This window comes from Babylonia areolata, chromosome 21 (assembly GCF_041734735.1).
Source record: "Babylonia areolata isolate BAREFJ2019XMU chromosome 21, ASM4173473v1, whole genome shotgun sequence".
Taxonomy (NCBI): Eukaryota; Metazoa; Mollusca; class Gastropoda; order Neogastropoda; family Buccinidae; genus Babylonia; species Babylonia areolata.
The window spans coordinates 35068761-35094219 of NC_134896.1; the positions used below are offsets into that span (position 1 = coordinate 35068761).

At 42.9% G+C, this 25459-nt stretch overlaps 1 protein-coding gene across 2 annotated transcripts in view; it reads left to right on the top strand.

Moving 5' to 3' along the window:
- The window catches only part of LOC143295795 (nuclear pore complex protein Nup133-like), a 55117-nt gene extending 31460 nt beyond the window's left edge, over nucleotides 1-23657 (top strand). Inside the window, exons 21-35 of one of the 2 annotated variants that reach the window (XR_013057078.1) lie at nucleotides 1515-1634; nucleotides 3475-3621; nucleotides 4985-5198; nucleotides 6021-6154; nucleotides 6843-6882; nucleotides 8356-8480; nucleotides 11485-11544; nucleotides 13751-13826; nucleotides 15448-15509; nucleotides 17060-17116; nucleotides 17732-17812; nucleotides 19601-19674; nucleotides 22069-22154; nucleotides 22980-23289; nucleotides 23324-23657. Coding sequence is in view for 1 of the 2 variants with exons in the window: in XM_076607415.1 (XP_076463530.1) it covers nucleotides 1515-1634; nucleotides 3475-3621; nucleotides 4985-5198; nucleotides 6021-6154; nucleotides 6843-6882; nucleotides 8356-8480; nucleotides 11485-11544; nucleotides 13751-13826; nucleotides 15448-15509; nucleotides 17060-17116; nucleotides 17732-17812; nucleotides 19601-19674; nucleotides 22069-22154; nucleotides 22980-23122 (1419 nt within the window). In the remaining variant the exon portion in view is untranslated. Of the gene's footprint in view, nucleotides 1-1514; nucleotides 1635-3474; nucleotides 3622-4984; nucleotides 5199-6020; nucleotides 6155-6842; nucleotides 6883-8355; nucleotides 8481-11484; nucleotides 11545-13750; nucleotides 13827-15447; nucleotides 15510-17059; nucleotides 17117-17731; nucleotides 17813-19600; nucleotides 19675-22068; nucleotides 22155-22979 lie in introns of both variants that reach the window. The other variant, XM_076607415.1, reaches the window with a different exon arrangement.
- The last annotated feature ends 1802 nt before the right edge of the window (nucleotides 23658-25459 follow it).

The window sequence follows — 25459 nt, forward strand, 5'->3', positions numbered from 1 at the left end:
TGAGGACACTGGTTCGTGTGGACTGAGGACTTAAGTTTGAATGGACTGAGGACATGGGTTCATATTGACTGAGGACTCAAGTTCTCATGGAATGCGACTGGAGACACAGATTTGTATGGACTGAGGACGCAGATTCATATGAACTGAGGACACAGGTTCGTATGGACTGAGACTGAGGACGCATGTTTGTATGGACTGAGGACACTGGTTCGTGTGGACTGAGGACTCAGGTTTGAATGGACTGAGGACACTGGTTTTTGTGGACTGAGGACTTAAGTTTGAATGGACTGAGGACACAGGTTTGTGTAGACTGAAGACATGGGTTCATATAGACTGAGGACTTAAGTTTAAATGGACTGAGGACACAGATTTGTATAGACTGAGGACACAGACTGAGGACTTAAGTTTGAATGGACTGAGAACATGGGTTCATATTGACTGAGGACTCAAGTTCTTATGGAATGCGACTGAAGACAGATTTGTATGGAGTGAGGACGCAGGTTCATATGATCTAAAGAAACACACGTTCGTATGGACTGAGACTGAGGACGCATGTTTGTATGGACTGAAGACACTGGTTCGTGTGGACTGAGGACACAGGTTTGTGTAGACTGAGTACATGGATTTAGATGGACTGAGGACTTAAGTTTGAATGGACTGAGGACACAGGTTTGTATAGGCTAGGGAAACAGCGTTTCTGTCTGCATTGTTCATTATGTTTAGACATCTTCTTCTCCCTTAAATCATTCGAATGGAAGTGGTCATTGGGGAGCCACACAGAAGAGCTGTTCACCAGGATCCTCCTGATCTGTCGGCCATGTGTCGAGCCTGCCTCTCTACAAATGGTCTGCATGCACAAGTACAAGACTAGGCTGGGTTGCAAAAGCAGACTTAGTGTTAAGAATATTTGTACCAATTCTATGGAATGAATGAAGACTTTAGACAATTCTGAGGACTAAACTAACTTGTTGCACATAGCGGCAGGCCAACTCAGTGTATGAAATGTTACTGATATTTGTGCTGGGTTCATACATATTTGACAGGGTTTTTTGTGTTTTGTTTTTGATTTATAAAACAGATTACGTGCCTATTTAAGTCCTAAAAAATCTGTTAAAAAAGAAAAAATGCAACCCAGTGTTCACTTTCTTTATTGAAAAAAAAGTTCTTGGTGATGATAGCTTTAAAGCACAGCACCAAAACAATTCACTGATATAAAAGCAAAATAATGACAGAAATTAAAGTCCCTAAAGGATCTTTCTGAGAGAAATCATGATTCTGGTCTCTGTAGTAGACGATGATGGTAGAAATAAAAGTCCCAATAGGATCTTCCTGATGGAAATCACCAGTGTCACCTTTGTAGTCCATGATGATTCATTCAAATGATGTAAGCTGGCAATACCACGCTTTTGTCTGGAGCTCTGTGGCGATAGTTTTTGGCCTTTAGGGATTTAAAGTGGGGTGGTTTTTCAAAGTTTTGCAATTAAAAACCTGTATATGTTACCTGGTGGTGACAGGTATCCAAGGTGCAGGACTTGGCGGCAGCCCTGTATGACTACGAGCAGGAACACCTGAACTCTGGCATCACCTCACGACAGGCCTCACAGCTCATCATCATCATCAATGGTCTGCTGCAGGTAGGTTTGCTGCTGCCTTGAATGTGTGGTGAATGTTGTACAGCTGTATGCTGTGTTAGCATTCAGTGATGACATAAACGCCGTCATCACCGGGTGTACAGACCTCGTCATCGTTGGTTCCCGATGGACTACCAAGAAATGTATGGTGAGTGTAGTTTAGCTGTATGCAGAGTTAGCACAGATGCCTGTGTGCTGCTTTACCTGTAGGGTGTGTGTAGAGCTGTATTCAGTTAGATTCCTGTGTGCCTCATCTGTTGGGTGTGTATGGCTGTATATAGAGTTAGTATAGATACCTGTGTACCTTACCTGTATGGTGTGTGTGTCTGGAAAAGTCTTTGGAAAATGTGCTTAGCCCATCAGGCTCTGGGGAAAAAAGTCTTGAATTTGTATGTAATACCCTTGACTAGTACCATTCACCAAAGAGCTTAATGCATATTAAAAAGAATTAATGAATAAAAAAAAAGTTATGGAAATTGAACTTTGATACTGGAATATCTCTTTTGTCGGCAGTGCAGGAGGCATATTCTTTTTATTCAGTGTAGCTTTGTGTTTGCTTAGGAAAATGTATTTCTGTGTCTGTCTCTCTTGCATATACACACAGTTTTATTGAAAACACACACACACACACACACACACACACACACACACACACACACACACACTCACAGATCTGTTGAATTTGAAAGCATTGCATACACATTCACAAATACAACTTGCATTCTTTCCTCCCACCTTCCCCCCTCTCTCTCTGTCTTTCTGTCTGCCTCCCCTCTCTCTCCCTCTCTCTCGTTTACACACAGTTTAATTGAAACCACACATACACACACGCATGCATGCACACACGCTCTCTTGCTTGCTGTCTCTCTCTCTCTTTCTTTCTCCTTCACACACATAGTTTAGTTGAACACACAGACACCAGGCTGGGAAACTCCCAGCAGATCCATTATTTTCAGCAGAAGAGCATTTGATTTCACAGGAAAAAAAATCACTCCCCAACTCGCACACACACACACACAAGCACACACACACACACACACACACACACACACACACCCGACTTTTCGCCGATTTTCAGAGGAAACTCTACTGGACAATTCCTCAACCTCACACACACACACACACACACACTCACACTCACACTCACACTCACTCACTCACTCACTCACTCACTCACTCAAAGATTTTAACACATGCAGAGTTGTATTTAAAGCAGTGGACATACATGCACACATACAAACTTTCACTCTTTCCTCCCATGTTTCCCCCCCCGCACCCCACACCCCCTCAGTCTCTTTGTCTATCTGTCTGTCTTTCTTTCTCTGTCCATCTCTCTCTCTTTCTCACATACTCACAAAGAGTTGCCTTGCAAACACACACACACACACACACACACACACACACGCACACACATGAGACAAAATTTTGAACAAAAGACAAAAGACAAAATTTTGAAAATCATGTCCCCAAGGCTGATTTTTTATAGTTTTGAAAGTAAAAACACTTCAGTTTTGGAAGAATTAGACTGAGTTTTGTCTTCCATGGGTTGGAATACCTCGGAGGCATTGGTGGCCCTCAAGTGCAGATTTTATGGTTTGAAATTGAGAAAAACCTTCAGCTTGGACCCCCACTGGGGGCCGCAGAAGGCCCCCACCTTTCAGACTCAATCACAATCTCAATCTCATGCCTGTTGATATATATATATGTAGGATCATGAAAATCGTTTTCTAATGAGACCAATTTTGACGCCAGAGCAATGTTGAAGGCGTAGGGCTGAATGAGTTAAATTTCGTTGCATGCGTTTTTCTTGCAACACCTCAAATCTTGCACTGCCTGTTGCCAGACGGTGGTGTCTGCAGCCCTGGTGTACCGCCAGACCAAAGCCAGCGCCTACGAAACACCGGCGGACGCTGAGGGCAGCATGCCAGAGTACATTCCCTGGACCTCCACCTCTGGGCCCAGCGGTATCCGCACCATCCTGTCCAAACAGGTTAGAGGGGTTCGAGATTGTCAGTGCTCAGGATGAAGGGTGTTTAATGGCGTGGATTTGTACGGTGTGGTGTGTTTGGATGGGTGGCTCTCCATTCAGGGGGGATGTTGGCAGAATGGTAAAGGCGGTTATCTGCCGACACAGTGTACGTGAGGGTCTGGGTTTGATTCCTGTTCTCGCTCTTTATCTCATGTGTGGCTGGAAGATCAAACTGAGCCTGTGGTCATCCGGATAAATCGATAAACCAAGGTCCTGTGTGCAGCATGCACTTGGTGCACTGAAAAAGAACCCATGACAGCAAAAACGTTGTCCTCTGGCAAAATTCTGCAGAAGAACTACACTCTGATAGGTACAGAAAAATCATACGCAAACACTCAAGGCCTGACAAAGAGTGTTGGGTTATGCTGCTGGTCAGGTATCTGCTCATCAGATGTGAAGTAGCTTATATGGCTTTTGTCTGAACGCAGTGATGCTTCCTTCAGAAACTGAAACTGTGTTATCATGCAGGTTGACAGGGTTTCTAGAAAGCATGAAAATTTTGTGATTAACACTGTGTACCCAAAGTACTGATTTGACTAAACCATCAGCCTGTATGACTGCAGATTGCGGTTACAATGAAAACCTGCATGACCCCTCCAGATCGCAGTGACATTTAAAACCTGTATGATTCCTTGCAGATCACAATGACATTAAAAGTGTGCATGATTCCTCCAGATCGCAGTGACATTAAAAACCTTCATGACCCCCCAGATCGCGGTGACATTAAAAACATTCATGACCCCCCACCCCACCCCTCAGATCGTGGTGACATTAAAAACATTCATGACCCCCCCACCCCCCAGATCGCGGTGACATTAAAAACATTCATGGCCCCACCTCCCCCCCACACCCCCCACACCCCTCCCAGATCGCAGTGACATTAAAAACATCCATGACCCCCCACCCCCAGATCGCAGTGATATTAAAAACCTTCATACCCCCCCACCCCCCCACCCCCCAGATTGCAGTGACATTAAAAACCTGTATAGCCCATGCAGATTGCAGTGACATTAAAAACCTGTATGACATGCAGATCACAGTAACATTAAAAACCGGTATGACTGCAGATCACGCTGACATTAAAAACCTGCATGACTGCATATCATGGTTACATTGAAAACCTGCATGACCCCACCAGATCGTCATGACATTAAAAACCTGCATGATCCCACCATATTGCGGTGACATTAAAAACCTGCATGACTGCAGATCACAGTAACATAAAAAAAAAAAAAAACCCTGTTTGACTGCAGATCAGGGTGACATGATAACCTGTCTTACTGCAGATGGCAATGACATTAAAATCCTGCATGACCCATGGCAGATCACGGTGACGGTGGACCGCGGGATACCAGAGACCCAGGACGTGGAGACGCGTGGCGCCATGTTCCAACAGCTGATGGGTTTGGCGGACCTGCAGCTCGAATCCTACAGCAGTCAGTTGGAGTCTCTGCGATGCCAGACGCCCCGGCCTGACCGCTACGCACAGGTGCAGAAGAGATACGAGGACGAGCGCAGGAAGCTTATCGAACCCCTGAGTGAGTTGGGAGTTTGATTTCAGGTAGTGGGGGAAGGGTGTGTGTGTGTGGGTGTGTGGGGGGGTTTGTGTATCAGTGGTGGTTTGTTTTCTTGGGGGGGGGGGGGGGGGGGGTGTGCTGTTGGTGGGGTTTCTTTTCGTGTTTTTTTTTGTTGTTTTTTTTCTTCAGTTGCTGCTTGGCCTGAAAGTTAGCTTAATTCCTAGTTGGTGTGGACCAAGTTGTTTCCTTTTATGTTGTTGTTGTAGTGATGTTTTTGTTGTGTTTTGTTTGTTTGTTGTTGGGTTGTTGTTGTTTTGTTTTTGTTTTTTTTTTTGTTTTTTTAACGGTGTTCTCTGTTTTGTTTATATTGTTTTGTATGATGTACTTTTTACTTCAGTTGGTGTAAGAAGTGGTTATGACTAATTCTTCTCCAGTACCTACGTGTTTTTTCTTTCTGTTTTAAAATTTAGAATGATATCTTTATAAACATAAAAATAAGATACACACACACACACACACACACACACACATATATATATATATTATATATATATATATATATAGTTGTGGTTTTTTGTTTTTCTTTTAACAGAGAACTGATGCAAACAACACTAATCACCTTTCATCATGGCTTGGTGCCAGCAGCTGCTAGCTTTTTCTGTCTCATATATATAGATATATATATATATATATATCAAGAGAGTGAGGTGTGTGTGTGTGTTAATGTAAGTGGAAACAAAAAAATATATGAATGCAAGTGGAAAAAAAAAAAAAAACCCAAAAAAACTCCACGTATCGGAACACCTCCCATGTCATCATTTCTTTCTTGTCTCCATCGCGCAGTGGAGTTTGAGCAGTACGACAGAGCGGCCTCGCTAGCAGAGAAGTACTTTGACTTTGATGCCCTGATCACCATCTGTGAGGCCACAGACAACCAGGAACGCCTGCAGAGATACGTGGCACAGTTTGCTGACAGGGTGAGCGCTGTGGTAGTTTGTCAGTTGTCACGCAGGCACGCGCACACGCACGCACATGCATGCATGTGCACAATCTCACATGCACACACATAGGCGTACACACACGCACACTCACACACTCGTGCACACTCATGCATATATGCAGATACACACATGCACGCACGCGCACGCACACTCGCATGCAGTCATACATGCACACATATATGCATATACACACACACACATGCACGCACAAATGCATGTGTGCATGCAGTCACACACACACACATGCACACGCATGCATGAGTGGAATCACACATATACACACGTAAGCGTACACACATGCGCACACACACACACACACACAAGCAACCAACACTCTCACACACACATGTAAACACACAAAATTTTAGCACAAACTTTTTTGTATTGGTTATCTCCTTTCAGCTCATTGAATTTTTATGACAGTGATCAGCCTGATGTCTTTATCCAATTATTCTTTCATTGAGTGCTTATGTTTATATTACTCATGGTTTTGTACTAGCATGTGAGAGTGCTTTTAAAGATTTTTCTGATAAAAAAAAAAAGATAATTAAAACATTTTTAGAGGAGTCTTGTGAGTAGGAGTCAACAGTTGTAGGCATCAGTTATTGTTGATTTTTTGTTTGAATTCTAATGCCCTGATTTGTTCCGGACTTTTGTCTTGCAGGGCTTTTCACAACACCTGTTCAACTGGTATTTAAAACAAGGTGAGTTTTGTGAGAATGATAACATTGTTCAAAAATTAAAAAAAAAAGAACCAAAATCAGTTAAACGCCCAAATCTTTTTATCAGTATGGTATTATGATACCACAGGCATGTGGTATGTGCATGCCCACCTGCTGGTTTCTAAGCATAAGAGCAGACATCTCTGTCTATCGGTACATGTGTAACTCTCACTGGACCCAAAGCCTGGTTTGGTCATGGGGGGTGCTGAACTACTGAAGGCATCACAAACATGCAAGCTGATCTCATCTTAAAGGCTAATTAGATTTGATATGGATACTTATGTAGCACCTATCCTTGGTCAGAGACCAAGCTCCAAGCGCTTTACAAACTAGGGGTCATTTGCACAACAGGCTGCTTACCTGGGTAGAGCCAACTGACCGCTGCCATTGGGCGCTCATCATTCGTTTCCTGTGTCACTCAGTCAGATTTCAGCATACCTGACTAGGAAGTAAGTTTCCTAATTCAATTAAAAACCCCGGTCCATGCTAGAATTGAACTTAGGAATCTTACTTCCTAGTCAGGTATTCTTCCACACAGAAAAATGCGTCATGACATAAAAGAAACACAGCACAGTACTGTACCTCCACTCATGGCTTGTGTTTTTCTAAGCACTCGCGGTTCCCTACTTCTGCAACACCTCCCCATGCCTGCCAACTCACCGTGCACGTTTTCGGAATGAGAGATGGGAGGGAGAAGATTAGAGGTGGGAGAACAAATGAAATTTTTATTTTACGAGGGTAAAGGAGTAAGCACAAAGTACTTGTTTACATCCAGCCCTCTGGGAATAAATAATAATTGGAAAAAAAAGAGAGAAAAAAGAAAAGAAAAAAAAAAGCGAGTCAATTCACAACACCAACGTCAAAATTGCATAAGCATGTGCAAACATAAACATAGAACTTATGTACAATACAATATCGCGATAGATGAATAACAATGAGGACAATAGGGTAGGGGCGTGATGGAGAGCGGAAGGAAGAATGGACAAGGGGAAGAGTAAAGAGGGTAGGGGAGGCGGACAACAGACAGATATAGTGACAGTGGAGAGACATAGAGAGAGACTGACAGGGGAGGAGAGAGGCGTATATATATTGACAGTCTATACATGTTTTTTGTTTATAATTGATATGTCACATAATCACATGCTTTTCAATAAATGTGCACGATATATGTTTTTAAAGTTAGGGATGCTTTTTACAGTGTTTACATTGAGGCAGGATGATAATTCATTCCATAAACAGCCCCCTGAATAAGACAGACTAGATTTAAAAAGATCGATCCTTGGAAGTGGTACCATAACTTTAGAGAGAGAAAGAGAGAGAGTGATCATGAGTTGTTCTTTGAATTTCCAACTTTTTCTTCCATGAAAAGAACCCTGAGCTGTTAGAGAGAAAGGGTGCTATAGAATTCTTATTAGTAGTAGTAGTAGTTGTAGTATTGTTTTTATTATCATCCAGGAAAGCGTGGACGTCTGCTGTCTCAGCCGTTTGCCCAGAACCCAGACCTGCGTCGCTTCCTGGCTGCGGACAACACACGGTACCTCAGCTGGCTGCATGAGATAGGGGCTGGGGACTTCACTGGGGTGAGTGTGTCTTTTGCATTGGTAGTTGTGATACTTTGTCCCAAGAAGATGCTATGTGTGAAGTTTTGGGCTGCTCTCCTGGGGAGGAGTGGGTCTCTCCAGTGCAGCGCCACACTTTTTTGACTCACTTGTGTAAACAAAGTGAGTCTGTGTTTTAACCCGGTGTTCGGTTGTGTGTGTGTCTGTGGTAAACTTAAACATTGACATTTTCTCTGCAACTACTTTGTCAGTTGACACCAAATTCGGCATAAAAATAGGAAAAATTCAGTTCTTTCCAGTCATCTTGTTTAAAACAATATTGCACCTCTGGGATGGGCACACACAAAAAAAAAAATGAAACCTAATTATATGCAAACTGCATTTACTGTTATATTTATAATTTTTGTATTCTCTAAACTTGGCACTTTGATCTGATATTCTGACCCAACAACTAGAGCAGTCATTATTATCATTTTTGTTCAAACAGGAAATTCTTTTGCTAAGCATGGAAGTTTTATTTATTTTGCAAACGTTTTGGTGCAGATAGTAAAAAAGGGAAATTACTCTGTAATTAATGCTAGGGGAGTTGATTTGCTTTAAACTGATCTTTCTCATCTTAAGCATTACATTTTGAAATTATACTCAATACATAAAAAGCTTGGATTTTTTTTAAAGTGTATCACAAGTGAGTCTTGAAGGCTTTGCCTCTCTTGTTTCTTTTTTGTTTTTCCCTGTCTGCAAATGTGTTTAAGGATCAAGGTCAAGGGGTTAAGGGTGGAGAATTTCCTGATCTCCCAGGTCAACAGATTTGCAGACCTGCTACAGCCTGAACCCCCTATGTGTGTATGCACATGCAGAAGATCAAATACACACATTAAAGATCCCGTAATTCATGTCAGTATTCGTTGGGTTATCAAAACGAGAAAATAGCTGGCATGCACGTTCCATCCTCCGAGCGAAAACGGAGTATGACTGCCTATATGCACATTAAAGATTCCGTAATCCATGTTAACGGAGTATGACTGCCTGTATGCACGTTAAAGATTCCGTGATCCATGTTAACGGAGTATGACTGCCTGTATGCACGTTAAAGATTCTGTAATCCATGTTAACGGAGTATGACTGCCTGTATGCACGTTAAAGATTCTGTGATCCATGTTAACGGAGTATGACTGCCTGTATGCACGTTAAAGATTCTGTAATCCATGTCAGCGTTCAGTGGGTCATAAAAATAAGGACATACCCAGCATGCCTTCCCCCCCACCCCCTGAAAATGGATAACGACTACCTACATTGGGCGGAGGGGGTGCGGGGGAGGTGGGGGGGTGGAGTAAAAACAGTCTTACATGTAAAAGCCCATGTGTATGAACATTGGGGGTTGCAGCCCACGAACAAGGAAGAAGGACCAAAGTGGATTTTTCTACAGAATTTTGCCAGGAGCAACCTTTTTGTTGCTGTTGGTTCTTTTGTGTGCACTAGTTTTTCATGTGGCAAGTTGGCTTCTTTGAGGAATGAGTTAATGTCGTGTCATTTAATCTGTTAGGTATCTTGTTGTTTGGATTTCTGAGGGGTAGGCGTAAAATGTAGGGACTCAGTGGGTAAAGTGTTGTATGTTTTTTGAAATTGAGGAGTATCATACCATTTTAGTCGCTGTGGTCAATTGCGATGTTTGGATTTCACAAAGGGAACTTGCGATTTGATACTTTCATTGACTGAATACCTTACTTTGGATTTATAAAATGTTTATTAGTTGAACACCTTACCTGTGGATTCCCGAAGAGTTTCATTGACTAAATACCTTACCTTTGCATTTCTGAAAAAATGAACTGGTTAGATACTTGACCTTTAGGTTTTTAAATGAGTTGATTAGTTGAATAGCTTACCTTTGGATTTCTAAAGAGAATCTTGTCATTGCACGCACAGAGTACTTTGGATACCTGAAGTGTATCCAAGGACTGTGTACCTACTTCCAAAACCACTATGTGTTGTAAAAGGTTGTTGTGACCACAGAATAAGCGCTGTGTAAATGCACAGTACTATTATTATGCACAGTGCTGTTCTTCACATCCAGCCTGGGGTGGTTTGTTGCAGCATTGACGTAAGCTTACATTGGGGCCAACAGCAAAGTGAGAGCTCTCTGTGATCAGTGGTTTCTCCATTTCAATGGGAAGTCTTTTACAGCTTAGTCTTTTGTGAAGGACTGTGCAGCACGCACTTGGCGCACTGAAAAAGAACCCATGGCAACGAGAGTGTTGTCCTCTGGCGAAATTACGTAAAATGAAATCCACTTTCATAGGTACACAAATATGTAAGCATGCACTCAAGGCCTGACTAAGCGCGTTGGGTTATGCTGCTGGTCAGGCATCTGCTCAACAGATGTGGTGTAGCGTGTATGGATTTGTCCGAACGCAGTGACGCCTCCTTGAGAAAGTGAAACAGAAACTGAAGGACTGTGACTCTCAAACTAGGAGGCAACATTGCAATGGCTCTTAGTGCTGCAGCCTTGGGGCCTAGTTGACCTATGGGAACCATCCCAACGCCGACTGTCCTAAAACCATCTTGGCCGAGAGAGTGGTGATGTATCTGGGGCAAGACACTCTCCACTATAATCAAATTATAGCCCAGATAGTTGGGACAGCAGTTGCCTCCTCTGCTGTTCTGATGGAGATAGTCGGATATGACTGACTATCATACATACATTATTATTTAGCAGTGCAGATTGTGTGTTTTATTCCCACGTCAAGATTTCAGCCACATGGACTGATCAGGTGAAGACAACAAACTATAATTCGCTTTTCGTTTAGAAATTGATCTGTAATGTTTGTACATTTTGTTTTGTTTTTTATTCTCAAGTCAGAGTTCAGCCACTTACTAGTAAATGAGGTGAAGACAGCAAACTATAATTTGCTTTTCGTTTGGAAATTAATCTGAATGGAGTACACTGATTTGTGGACCAAAGTTCCCCCCCAAAGCATAATGTTTGTACATTTGTTTCTTTTTGTTTTTTTTCTTATTCGTTTTTCAGGCTCATCAAACTCTGACGGAACTGGCGCGTGCAGAGCAGGCATTCCTCAGCAAGAGACGAGTGAGTGTTGGTGTCGGGAACACTGTGTGATGACTGATTGGTGCAGCTTGTGTGCAGCTATCTGTATGTGTGCTTGTGTTCTTCAGTTCAACATATCTATTCACATCTATCTATCTATCTATCTATGCCTGTGGTCCCGTCCCGTCTTGGACATAGGCCATCAACAAGAGCTCTCCAGGCACCCCAGTCCTGGGCCAGTCGCTCCTGCTGTCCCCAGGTACAGCCCATTCTCTGCAACTTGCAATGGCGAGTGTACTGCACTGTGAAGTGTTGATATAGAGGTAACACTTGCGCATAGGAAGCGAGAGAATCTGATTGCACTAGTTCGAATCACGGCACAGTCGCCAGTATTTTGTCCCCCTCCACTAGACCTTGAGTGGTGGTCTGGACTCAGTCATTAGGATGAGATGATAAACCGAGGTCCCGTGTGCGGCATGCATTTAGCGCACGTAAGTAGAGCCTATGGCAACAAAAGGGTTGTCCTTGGCAAGATTCTGTAGAAAAATCTGCTTCGATAGGAAAACAATATTAAAAAAAAAACTGCAGGCAGGAAAAAAAAATTTTAAATGGGTGGTGCTCTCAGTGTAGTGACGCACTCTACCTGGGGAGAGCAGTCCGAATTTCACACAGAGAAATCTGTTGTGACAAAAAAGAGTAATACAATACAATATGATACAATACAATAAAATACAACACAATACAATACAATTCAATACAATGTCTTTCCAGCTTCAAACATGGTTCTGACATTCCATGCTCCGATGGTAATTGTGGTCCTGGTAAAGTGGTAGAGATGATGGCAGTCGGCCTGGTAGCTTCCAGCTTACCCTGGCTTTCACCACCAGGCTTCATCAGTTCTCAAGCTGGAGATCCATGTCCACCCCAAGTCCAGATTGTCGTTTTGAACTCTCGTTGGGGTTTCTGTAGCGGTAGTTTGGTTTTCCAGTGAAGGATCATTAGCCCTTTGCTCAACCTTCCTCCTTTCTCAGGCAGGCTTAGGACCGTCCATGGTGGAGTTATTCACTTGCTGTGATATTAGACAAAAAAAAAAAAAAAGAACATGTACAAAGGAGCAACAGCCCAAAACAAAGTTAACTGTAAACTTAACTAAATCAGATGTCCAACTGGACTGTGAAACGAACTTTCAGAAATTTTTACAGCAGTACAAATAATCAACAACATCTTTAAACAATTAAAAAAATCTAGGGAAAAAGGGCTTTAGGCCTCGCATTTAAAGAGTGACATTTTTGCTATCTATATTCAGTTTTAAAAGCTTTCAGTTTTAACCTGTGAACTATTGAGCTGATCTCTCTTAATTTTGATATACTGTATTGAGTGCAAAACTGAAAAACATTATGAATTCATACACACTTTTAAACACTTTATTAAAGTGTAAACAAACTGTTTTGTCTATCTGTGTCCAACTCCTAAGAGAATTCTTTTGTTTCCGGTATTCTCTGGGTTTATATGCAGGAAGCTCTTATTTTTAAATGGTGTAAAGTCTTTGAATTATTCCATTTGTTTTCAGAATTTGTGTTTCAGTTGTTTACTTTAACCCCTTAAGTGCCAGTAAACAAATTTATTTAAAAAAAAAAAAAGAAAGAAGTAGAAAGTGCTGTTTCAAGCCTGAAATCGGTGTAGAACAATCAGCCAAAAAGTAAATAAACAAAAAAAGCTGAGAAAGTCATATGAAGATACACCACCCTAGATCAAGTATGTGAATTTTCAGTTTTCCAGAGTTATTTCGCTTCCTTTGTTGATCCCCCTGTTGGGATGCCAGGGGTCTTTCAGTATAAATAGCATCCCCGCCTTCTGGAAATTCTGTGCTCGAAATTTCCTCTTTCCTATCACTCTCTTTGTTTCTGCCTTTTTTCTGTCTTCACTGTTGTCTCCTTTTTTTTTGCCTTCCCAGTCCATTCCCCTTTCTTTTTTCAAGCAAGCGTGGACACTTTTTTCTCTTTTCTGCAGTCTGTGATGTACTATCTGTGCTGTTTTGCTCTGGCGATTAGGTAGTGAGATGTAAACACTGGTATGGGCACTAGCTGCCTCCCTTTCTCTCCCTCTGTTTCTCACTCTCTCTCCACCCCCACTCATCCACCCACCCCAACCCCCGGCCCCTGCCGCCCCCCCGCCCCCACCCACTGACCCCCATCCCCCTCATATTCTGTTATATGCCTGTTGAACAATGTTGGTTTCCTTTCCCCAGACACTGCTGAGTCTGAGCAAGCTGGCCGCCCTGGCTAGTGACGATCCGCCGGAATCCATAGAGCTGAACGTTGGGGGTGAGTAAGGCAGGTCGCAGTTAAAAGAATTATCGGACAGGGGCAATGGCCGAGTGGTTAAAGCGTTGGACTTTCAGTCTGAGGGTCCCAGGTTTGAATCTCGGTAACGGCGCCTGGTGGGTAAAGGGTGGAGATTTTTTCCAGTCTCTAGGTCAACATATGTACAGACCTGTTTGTGCCTGAACCCCCTTTGTGTGCATACGTAAGCAGAAGATGAAATACACACATCAAAGATCCTGTAATCCATGTCAGTGTTCGGTGGGTTATGGAAACAAGAACATACTCAGCATGCACACTCCTGAAAACGGAGTAATGCTGCCTACATAGCAAAAATGGTCATACACGTAAGTGAACAAGGGAGTGGCAGCCCACAAATGAAGAAGAAGGAAGAAGAAAAGAATTATCATACTGTATTACATTGTTGTGTTTTTTTGTCACATCAGATTTCTCTGTGTGAAATTTTTACTGTATCACTTATTTTTTAGTCAACAAGAGATTTCTCTGTGATGATATTGTACAGTGTCACTGTTTGTCACAGCAGATTTCTGTCATGTAAAATTCAAAGGCTGCTTCCCCGCTCCCCGACCCCTCAACCCCCAGGGTAAGGCACATCACCACAGTGCAGTCACCCTGGTTTGGTTTTTTTCCTGTCTGCAAGTGTACTTATTTCTCAGTCAAAGTGGATCTTTCTGCACATCTTGCTGGAAACCATATGTGCACAAAATATATGCTGTATAATTTTGCCAGGAAGACCCCATTTGTTGCCATGCATTCTCTTCTGTGCGCTAAGTAAATGCTGCATTATTTTGCCAGAAAGGGCCCATTTGTTACCATGCGTTCTTTAATGTGCGTTTGGTAAATACTGCATACAGGGCCTCAGTTGATCATGTCTTCCGAACAACTGGTACCCAGACCACCACTCTGGTGTAGTGGAAGGGGGAGTGAAAATCTGGCACCTTACGTGGGAATCGAACCTGTATCCACTTGCTTCCTAGTCGGGCGCATTACCACTCGGCTACACTCCACAGATTTGTTTTAGCCGTGCTGTATCATAAAATGCTCAGATACTGTAGTGAGTTCTATTGGTGGGAGTGAATTCTACGGGTTGCAGTTCTTCCATATTATATGGATTTCCGTCTGGGTATTCTGGCGATTTTTGTTGTTGTTTTTTTGCTGTTGTTAATTTAGCACCCCACTAGGTGTTGCTTAGACTGTGAGCACAAACTTTTCAGTATTACAGAAATCAATCTGACTTCTCCCCTCCCCCTCCCACTCCCCCTCCCCCAATAAAATTGGCTGAGACTGTTTTGTTTTGTTTGTTTGTTTTTTGGGGTTTTTTTTTAAGGAACTCAGCAGTTATGGTTTTTGATTGATGAGAAAGATGCTTGTAGTTGCGTATCATTCATTAGTATTTGTCATTGGTTAAAACTTTTAACTTGTTAACTGTTTAATTGCGGCTTCACTTTCAACTTTTCTGGAGCTCGTGTGCTGGATTCATGCTGAATAAAAGAGTTGATAATTCATGGATCGTATGTCGCACACCCATAATGCACACATCCGCTGCCTTACTTGTTCTGCAGAGCTTTTGCATACTGTGTTCTTTGATATTTTTTTTTTCCAGCCATCAACGAGGAACTGACTCAAGTCGGCCTTCAAGAGACCTTGCCAAAGGAAATCCTGGAGGTCAGAAAAGTTTGGTGGGGGAGGTGGTTGTTAATGTTTTTTAACCTCTTGACTGCTGAATGTAGTGAAATGAGATCAGTGTGGCATGAAACTCAAGTGCAGTCACCTTGTTTTTTCAGTGGTGTCATTGAGTTTGCTGAACAAAAGTAATGCAATCCCAAGATGAAGAAGTCCAAATAAAGAATGATGACTGACATCCTGACCTGTAAGCTGTCTTCTCTTAGCAAGGTGACAGCCCTTCACTGACATCCTGACCTGTATGTTCTGTCTTCTCTCAGTGAGGTGACAGCCCTTCACTGACATCCTGACCTGTAAGCTCTGTCTTCTCTTAGCAACGTGACAGCCCGTCACTGACATCCTGACCTGTAAGCTCCTGTCTTCTCTCAGTGAGGTGACAGCCCTCCACTGACATCCTGACCTGTAAGCTCCTGTCTTCTCTCACTAAGATGACAGCCCTTCACTGACATCTTGACCTGTAAGCTCTGTCTTATATCTTAGTGAGGTGACAGCTCTTCACTGACATCCTGACATGTAAGCTCTGTCATATATCTTAGTGAGGTGACAGCCCTTCACTGACATCCTGACATGTAAGCTCTGTCTTCTCTCAGTCAGGTGACAGCCCTTCACTGACATCCTGACCTGTAAGCTTTCTCTCACTAAGATGACAGCCCTTCAGTGACATCTTGACCTGTAAGCTCTGTCTTCTGTCAGTGAGGTGATAGCCCTTCATTGACATCCTGAACTGTAAGCTCTGTCATATATCTCAGTGAGGTGACAGCTCTTCACTGACATCCTGACCTGTAAGCTCTGTCTTCTCTCAGTGAGGTGACAGCCCTTCACTGACATCCTGACCTGTAAGCTCTGTCTTATCTCAGTGAGGTGACAGCCCTTCACTGACATCCTGACCTGTAAGCTCTGTCTTCTCTCAGTAAGGTGACAGCCCTTCACTGACATCCTGACCTGTAAGCTCTGTCTTATATCTTAGTGAGGTGACAGCTCTTCACTGACATCCTGAACTGTAAGCTCTGTCTTATATCTCAGTGAGGTGACAGCTCTTCACTGACATCCTGAACTGTAAGTTCTGTCTTATATCTCAGTGAGGTGACAGCTTTTCACTGACATCCTGACCTGTAAGCTCCGTCTTATCTCAGTGGTTGAAAAAAAAAGTTTAATAGCATTGCTCCTCAGATCGGGGGCCTTTCAGATATCAAGCTGATCAAAGCAGATACTGCACTTAGTCAACAGTTTAAAGAACTGACAGGTTTTAAGCCCTGAAATGGCTCCTTTGCATTCTGCTGGGCTGAAAGCAGCGTGATTTGAATTGCTTTCTGTGACAAGATCAGTCCAGGATAAGCAGATGAGAAACATTTTCAGAATTGGGCTGTCCCTTCATTATGACTTAGTCTCTTCTTTGAAAGAAAAGAAAAAAGAAGCAGAAGAGGATGCAGAAATATTGAAGAACAGGTTATGGGGACTAGAATTGGTATTGGAAACCTTACTCTATACATGCTTACAGTTTCATGACTAAAGTTTGTGTTTTCCATTTGCAGAAAGTTGGCATGGATCCAGACAACATGCGGGTGCTATCAGCAGCAGATCTCATCAGGGTGTGTATGTGTGTGTGGTGTGTATATCTGTGAGTGTGAGTGTCTGTGTCTGTATGCATCATGTGTTTGTGAGCATTTGCATGTTTTTTTTACAAGGAATAACAGAGCCTGGCTTTCAAACATGAATTTATCTTTTTGTGTTATAGTTCAGAGCATGAGAAGTTAAGGCAAGGTCTTCAAAACGGTTTGGATGACTGAACGATTTTCCAATCCATTAGGTTTGTCTTGTAGGCCAAAAATATGCTGCATCAAAAAATTCATTTTCCACGTAGAAAAATATACTTTAATGAGCAAGTGAATCTCTCACCATTGAAAAATTCAGATGTCTCTGATTTATTATTTTATTTTTCAGATGTTGTTATAACTCCAAGGCTAATAATCTGATAAGATACAGATGGACTGTATTGCATTAATGTTTGCTTCATATAGGGAGATCTAATTGTTGGCTCATTTATGAAGATTAAGTTTAAGATGTCTGTTTCTTTGGTGGTTAATGAATGAACATCAGACTCACAAGAAGGCAGTTGAGGTATGCAGATATTATTAAATTTCATTTTGCATTGTTTCTGCTTTCTTGTTTTCTGTAAGGTGTTGATTTATTGTTTGTTTCTTCAGCTGTATGCCGGTGATGAGAATGAGAATGCCTCTGAAGTTGACTTCAAGAAAGCCTTGGATCTCCTGCCATATATCGACCAGGTAAGGGAGAAAGCCTTGGATCTCTTACCATACATCGACCAGGTAAGGTAGAAAGCCTTGGATCTCCTACCATGTATCGACCAGGTAAGGTAGAAAGCCTTGGATCTCCTGCCATATATCGACCAGGTAAGGTAGAAAGCCTTGGGTCTCCTACCATATATCGACCAGTAAGGTAGAAAGCCTTGGATCTCCTGCCATATATCGACCAGGTAAAGGAGAAAGCCTTGGATCTCTTACCATACATCGACCAGGTAAGGTAGAAAGCCTTGGATCTCCTACCATATATCGACCAGGTAAGGTACAAAGCCTTGGATCTCTTACCATATATCGACCAGGTAAGGTAGAAAGCCTTGGATCTCCTACCATATATCGACCAGGTAAGGTAGAAAGCCTTGGATCTCCTACCATATATCAACCAGGTAAGGTAGAAAGCATTGGATCTCTTACCATGTATCGACCAGGTAAGGTAGAAAGCCTTGGATCTCCTACCATATATCGACCAGGTAAGGTAGAAAGCCTTGGGTCTCCTACCATATATCGACCAGGTAAGGTAGAAAGCCTTGGATCTCCTACCATATATCAACCAGGTAAGGTACAAAGCCTTGGATCTCTTACCATGTATCGACCAGGTAAGGTAGAAAGCCTTGGATCTCCTACCATATATCGACCAGGTAAGGTAGAAAGCCTTGGGTCTCCTACCATATATCGACCAGGTAAGGTACAAAGCCTTGGATCTCCTACCATATATCGACCAGGTAAGGTAGAAAGCCTTGGATCTCTTACCATGTATCGACCAGGTAAGGTAGAAAGCCTTGGATCTCCTACCATATATCGACCAGGTAAGGTAGAAAGCCTTGGGTCTCCTACCATATATCGACCAGGTAAGGTAGAAAGCCTTGGATCTCTTACCATGTATCGACCAGGTAAGGTAGAAAGCCTTGGATCTCCTACCATATATCGACCAGGTATGGTAGAAAGCCTTGGATCTCCTACCATATATCGACCAGGTAAGGTGGTTGAGCAGATGAAGTTGAGACATTTTGTTTTTGATATTTCAGTGATGGTGAATGGTGATTGGGGTTATGAAGATGCGCGCTGTATGGTCCGTTTAGGTCTGGGACTACTTTACATAGCTGTTTGTTATCAACAGTTTGTCATGTGTCAGATGTAATATAGAAAATAAAGCACAGCAGACTGTTTCAGCCTTTTTTATGTATGCATTGTGAAGTTGATTTATTCACTTGTCCAGAATAGCTGCCTAAACATTTCAGAATGATGTGCTTTTTGACAAAAATATTATCCTCACTTCACAGCAAACCTTAGATAACTATTTTCTTAAATAAATCTATTTGTGTGTTTGGTTTTAACATATTGCAAGTTTTTGAACACACAGATTATATCACAGACTGACGTAAGCTTATATTTAGCCCAACAGCAAAGTGAGAGCTGTATGATCAATGGTTTCTCCATTACAATGCGAAGTCATTTACAGTTTAGTCTTTTGTGAAGGACTATGACTCTCAAACTAGGAGACAGAACTGCACTGGCTCTTAGTGCTGCAGCCTTGGGGGCTAGTTGGCCTTTGGGAATCATTCCAGCACCAACTGTTCTAAGACCCTCTCGGCTGAGAGAGTGGGGATGTAACTTGGGCAAGACATTCTTCACTATAATCAAATTCTAGCCCAGATAGTTGGAACAGCAGTTGACTCCTCTGCTGTGCTGATTGTCATTGTCGGACACGACTGACTATCATACATATACAAAATTTCAAGCGTGTTCTGTTTGCAGGCTGAATCCCCAGAGGAATATGATGAACTGAAGCTGTTCATTTGGTGCCAGGCTCTGCTGCAAGACAAAGACAGGTATCACATACAGAACTTGAAAATAGTTGTTTTGTAGAGACAGATATTGTGTTTAGAACTTGAAGATAGTTTTTTTTTTACAGACAGATATTGTGTATAGAACTAGAAGACAGTTGTTTTGTAGAGACAGATATTGTGAATAGAACTTCAAAATAGTTTTGTTGAGACAGATATTGTGTATAGAACTAGAATATAGTTGTTTTGTGGAGACAGATATTGTGTATAAAACTAGAAGATAGGTATTTTGTAGAGACAGATATTGTGTATAGAACTAGAAGACAGTTGTTTTGTAGAGACAGATATTGTGTATAGAACTTCAAAATAGTTGTGTTGAGACAGATATTGTGTATAGAACTAGAATATAGTTGTTTTGTGGAGACAGATATTGTGTATAAAACTAGAAGACAGTTGTTTTGTAGAGACAGATATTGTGTATAGAACTGGAAGACAGTTGTTTTGTAGAGACAGATATTGCGTATAGAACTGGAAGACAGTTGTTTTCTAGAGACAGATATTGTGTATAGAACTGGAAGACAGTTGTTTTCTAGAGACAGATATTGTGTATAGAACTGGAAGACAGTTGTTTTCTAGAGACAGATATTGTGTATAGAACTGGAAGACAGTTGTTTTGTAGAGACAGGTTTCACATTTTGAATGCAGTTGTTTTGTAAAGACAGGCGTCATGTATAGAACTAAAAACTGATTGTTTTGCATTGCATTAACTGCATTAAATTTGGGCTGTTCTTCCAAGGAGACCTTGTTGCCACAGTAGTACTCTTTCTTTCTCTGTCTGCAAATGGGTTTGTTTTACTTACACTGCCAAAGTGGATTTTTCAACAGAAATTTGTAGGGCCAACCCTTTTGTTGCTGTGGGTTCTTTTACATGCTCTAAGTGCATGCTGCACATGGGACCTTGATTTTTTACATACTCTGCTCACATTGTATGAAGGCAGCGTAACTGCCAAGGATCTTTAGGTGTAAGCATTGACGTTTTACAAGAACTATGTCATATTGAGGATAGTATTATTTGATCACCTTCTCTCTCTCTCTCTCTCTCTCTCTCTCTCTTTTTTTTTAAGGGGAGACCTAACTCGAATCATGCCAAGGTTTTTGCCTCACTATATATTGGCCACTTTGCCCTCAGACAATAATTTAGGCTTTTAATGGGTCACATAAAGATTTTTTTTCCATAATCAAATGGAAAAATCCACTTTGATATGAGTTGTTTAGAAAGATAAAGGATTGTTTTTATCTTAAGTATGTGCCTGTCAGTATGCCACTGTTCTGCTTTGGTAGAAATGACTTCTTTGGACAGAAATCAATGATGTAAATTTAACATGGACTAAAATAGACCTGCCTTGAAGATCAAATAAGCACATTTGACTTAAGAGATCATATAATCCAAATCAGCATTCGGTGGGTTATGGAAACGAACATACCCAGTATGCACACCCCTGAAAAATGGAGTATGGCTGCATACATGTTGGGGTAAATGAATAAAATGGTCATATATGTAAAATGTTACATATCTGTGTGTGTGTTTAAACCTTACTGAATGGCTTAGGAAATAAATGATGAGCGCCAAATGGCAGCTGTGAGTCAGCTCTTCCCAGGGAGGCAACCTGTCGTGCAAAAGACCCTGTGTTTGTAAAGCACTTAGAGCTTGGTCTCTGAGTGAGGATAGTGCAATATAAGTGTCAATATCATCATCATCATGTTTTTACATTATTATTCAGTGTTTTATACTTTGATTTTATGTGTACTGAGCAAGACTGCGGTGAACTGGTCTTTTTAGTGAATTGGTCTTTTTGATGTTTTGATTTCATTTTAACATTGTTTTCGGTTCTCTTCCGATGTCTTTAACCCTTTCACCACCAAACTCGTATTTATGTACAAGCTGAGTAGAGGACCCATGTCACAGAAGGGTAACCAGATCATGGGTCTGTTATCCATGAACCTACTGCTCTTAATGTTCGGTGGAAGGATAGGCCATATTTTCTACACATCGCAGGGATGATCCCCAGCTATTCTTAGACACCATATTTTCTGTGTTCATAGCACAAATAAATTTTGCCCTCTGAATTGACTGGCGGTGAAATGGTTAACCCATTCAACCCTAGGGAGTTTACAGCCTGGACAGGCTTCACAGGATGCAGAAAAATACATAGAAGTGAAAGGCTACTCTCCCCAGGGAGAACGCGTTGTTGTTACTGCCATTCTGATGCAGAAAAATACAGAAAAGTGAAAGGCTGCTCTCCCCAGGGAGAACGCGTTGTTGTCACAGCACAGCACACACTTTTCTTCTTCTGTTTTTTATCCCCTTTATGTGTATCATTGCTTACAAACAGCTGTTTCATTCAGGAAATTAGAACTGAACCTGATTTGTGTTTTCAGGTGGACTGATCCCTCAGAGAATGATCCTGCGAAGATGAAGAACGAGACTGTGTTCTTCAAGACTGTTGATGTTCTGTATAGTGAAGGTACACTTTTTTGTTTTGTTTTGTTTAATTATCCACAGACACACAAAACTTACCAGATGATAACATAATTACTAATTATTCATTGTCCTGAGAAGATACACTATCACTTTATTCCAGTTGCATGCATGTCTTGAAATTGCCCAGTTTAATTTGGTTGCATGGATCTGAATCTGGGTTAAATATACTCGGAGCACCTAATTTGTTCACAGGTTTCCTAACGGTCGATATATATTGAAGTCAAGCTCAAGCCCGTAGTTGTCAAAATGCTAAAATGTTACCACTGCGGATAACAAATGACACACACACACTCTCTCTCTCTCACACACATGCACACACGGTAACTAAATACTTTTTTGTGCTGAAATTACTTCTATCATTGATGCAGCAGTGCACTTCATGACTCGTCAGTATAAAATTTTTAGATCTGTAGCTGATGCAAGTTGTATCTCATTCTAATCCAGGTACAGGTTAACTCGTACCATGATTACTTCCCCTGTGGACCAGGCAAGAGTATTCTCGTACCAACACTCTATTCTCATTTCGTTCATTCTTGCTTGGTACAGCTGGCATTCTAAACTGGACCATTTACATTTTCCGGAAGCATGAAATCAAAGCTTTGTTTGACTGATTAAATCAACAGTTCTCCGTCGATTTTCGCTGGTTCAGTGACCCACCCTGTTCTTTTTGCAGTGATCTCATGTGCTGGTCTAGGGGACTTGTAACAGGCATGTAGCTGTGGGGTAGAATGAGTTAAGTAAATTTCAAAATGTTCGTATCTCATCCCTGTACAACTGTGACCCATGGTAATGTGTGTGTGGTGAACAGGGGAAGACTTGGCAGCAGTCCTGCCCAGCACAGAGACACTGCTGGAGTCTGGCCTGCTGGGTGACCTGGCCCACAACACCCACTTCAAGTTCCTCCTTAAGGCTGGCTACGAGATCATTGCCAACGTCCTCCTGTCCGACTAGAGGCTCCAGGCTTCCCTCCCCCTTCTCTCTCCTCTCCAACTAGGCAACATGAGCATCGCCAGTGTTCCCTCCAACTAGGTTACAAGATCATTGCCAATGTCCTCCTGTCCAACTAGAGGCATCAGACTCCCCCCGCCCTCCCCAACCCCCCTCTTCTGCTCATCTAGGCATCAAGATCATCGCCATTGTTCTCTCCAATAGGCAACTAGATCATCTCCAAATTCCTCTCCAACTAGAGGGTCAATTACAATATGCGTTACTGAGATCTGGGAATCATTTACAATGTGCTTTTGATCAGTAAGAGTGATTCTTATCACAACTGTGCAAAAATCACCACCACAGAACAATAAAAGTGGTGATTCCTGCTATAATTCTTGCGTTTACTTTTTTTTTTGGGGGGGGGGGGTCATCTTCAGAGGAGGTTGCCACTGTAGCCCGCTGCTGTACTTTTTTTCCCTTGTATTTTTTGTTGGGAGGGGTGGGTTGCTTCAGTCCTTTTCACATCTCTGCACTGTACCATCGTTCACTTTGTCTGACCAAGGTTTTGGGGGGGGGTGGGGGTTTTTTTATATATATATATATATATAATTTATTTAATTTATTTAACTATTTATTTATTTTATTTTCATTATTTTTATTTTTATTTTTTTTTCTTAAGGCCTAAGCGCGTTGGGTTACGCTGCTGGTCAGGCATCTGCTTGGCAGATGTGGTGTAGCGTATATGGATTTGTCCGAATGCAGTGATGCCTCCTTGAGCTACTGAAATTGAAACTGACCAAGGCAGGATCACGAAGCACCAGTTTCCACACTGAAAGTGACATTTCTGTCAGTGATTCAGAGGATAGTTTCACGGTTTGCAGACTACTGAAAAGAGAAAGAAAGAAGCAGCAGCAGCATTCAGTTTATGGAATTAATGTGGATAATGTGTTTTTCATCATGGACAAAATGATTTTTTTTTTTCTATTTTATCAGTGTTTCATGTTCTGCTTGTAAGAATTATAAGAAAAATAAATAATAAAAATTGTTGAATTCAGCATGTATCGTGTTCATTTTCATGGTGTGGTGTAATGATTTTTTGGTGCCTCGTGTGCCATACCACGAAGGCAGGGGATCATGATGCTGGGATTGAGACTCGGTAAGAGACTCTCCCAGGCCCGGAGCTCATGATTCCTCCCGATACGGACCGCGGCGATGCGTCGTTAGACGCTGATCGCGGAGGCGACTTTCGTACCAGTAAAACGGTCATGAAGGGGACCGGGGGGAAAGAGGTACGAGCGTCGCCTCCCGAGGTGTCCCAGCTCAAGGCAGGGAGAAGGGTGAATGGCAAGTCATCTCCGTGCTGTGGGGACTCGCAGCTAGGCGCGGACTCCCAAGGGGAGGCTGCGCCCGGCCATTACCCGGGTCCCCACTCGGAGACGGCCCTCACGTGCCCCATTGTTGTTCCCCCTCCTCCCTTCTCTGTCGATCCCCCTCCCCCACCACCTTTTTGGGGGGGGAGAAAAATTTGGTTCCGGGGGGGGATCTCTACTTTGCCCACCCCGGGCCAAGCCACCCCAGTCTCCCCACGGGACGGGATTCGGGGCGCGTGGCAACCTGCTCTGCAGGTCTTCCCGCTATCCGGCCGGTCTCCCCTGCTGGGGGAGGCCCGTGCGTGTCAGGCGGTTCCGGGCAGTCAGCCCGCTCGTCTCCGGGCGGGACTGACACCCAAGTCAGACCTGACCTCCCTCCGACTTGGCCAGGTTGTTCCCTTCATGGAGGTCAACGCACCAGTGACCCTTGGGGTTCGGGTCACAGTATGGCTGGTGCCCACGGGTGGTTACCCCCATTCTACCCGTACTGGGGCGCACCTAGGGTGCACACTGGGTTGCCGGGAGCACCAAGGGCCAGCCCCTTGTCCGCTCCCCACCGGACCCAACCCAGCACATCTCACAGGGTGACACACACAGCCCCGACAAGTGGGATGGACTTCTTGTCGGTCAGGTCGAGCTCCTCGACCAATATTGCCACTCTGTCCACAAATCGGGCCTCTGTCAACCCACAGGTGACCTCCACGGTCACAACGGCCTCCTTGTCAGGACCGACGGCTGCTCAGGGGCCCTACTCGGCCCGGCGGAGCCGGCAGTCCCCACCTGCCCAGCCCTCGGTCCTACAGTGAGATGAGTGGGTGTTTGTCCCCACACAGCACTCGTGGGTCACTCTTGCATCCAGGGACGCCCTCTCTGAAAAGGTGTGGCACCCACCATCCCAAGGTGTCAAGGACATAACAGTGGCGGCCATGGTCCCGGCTCGGGATCGTCCCAGCTCATCCCGCTGGGCTGACCACAGCTCACAGGACGC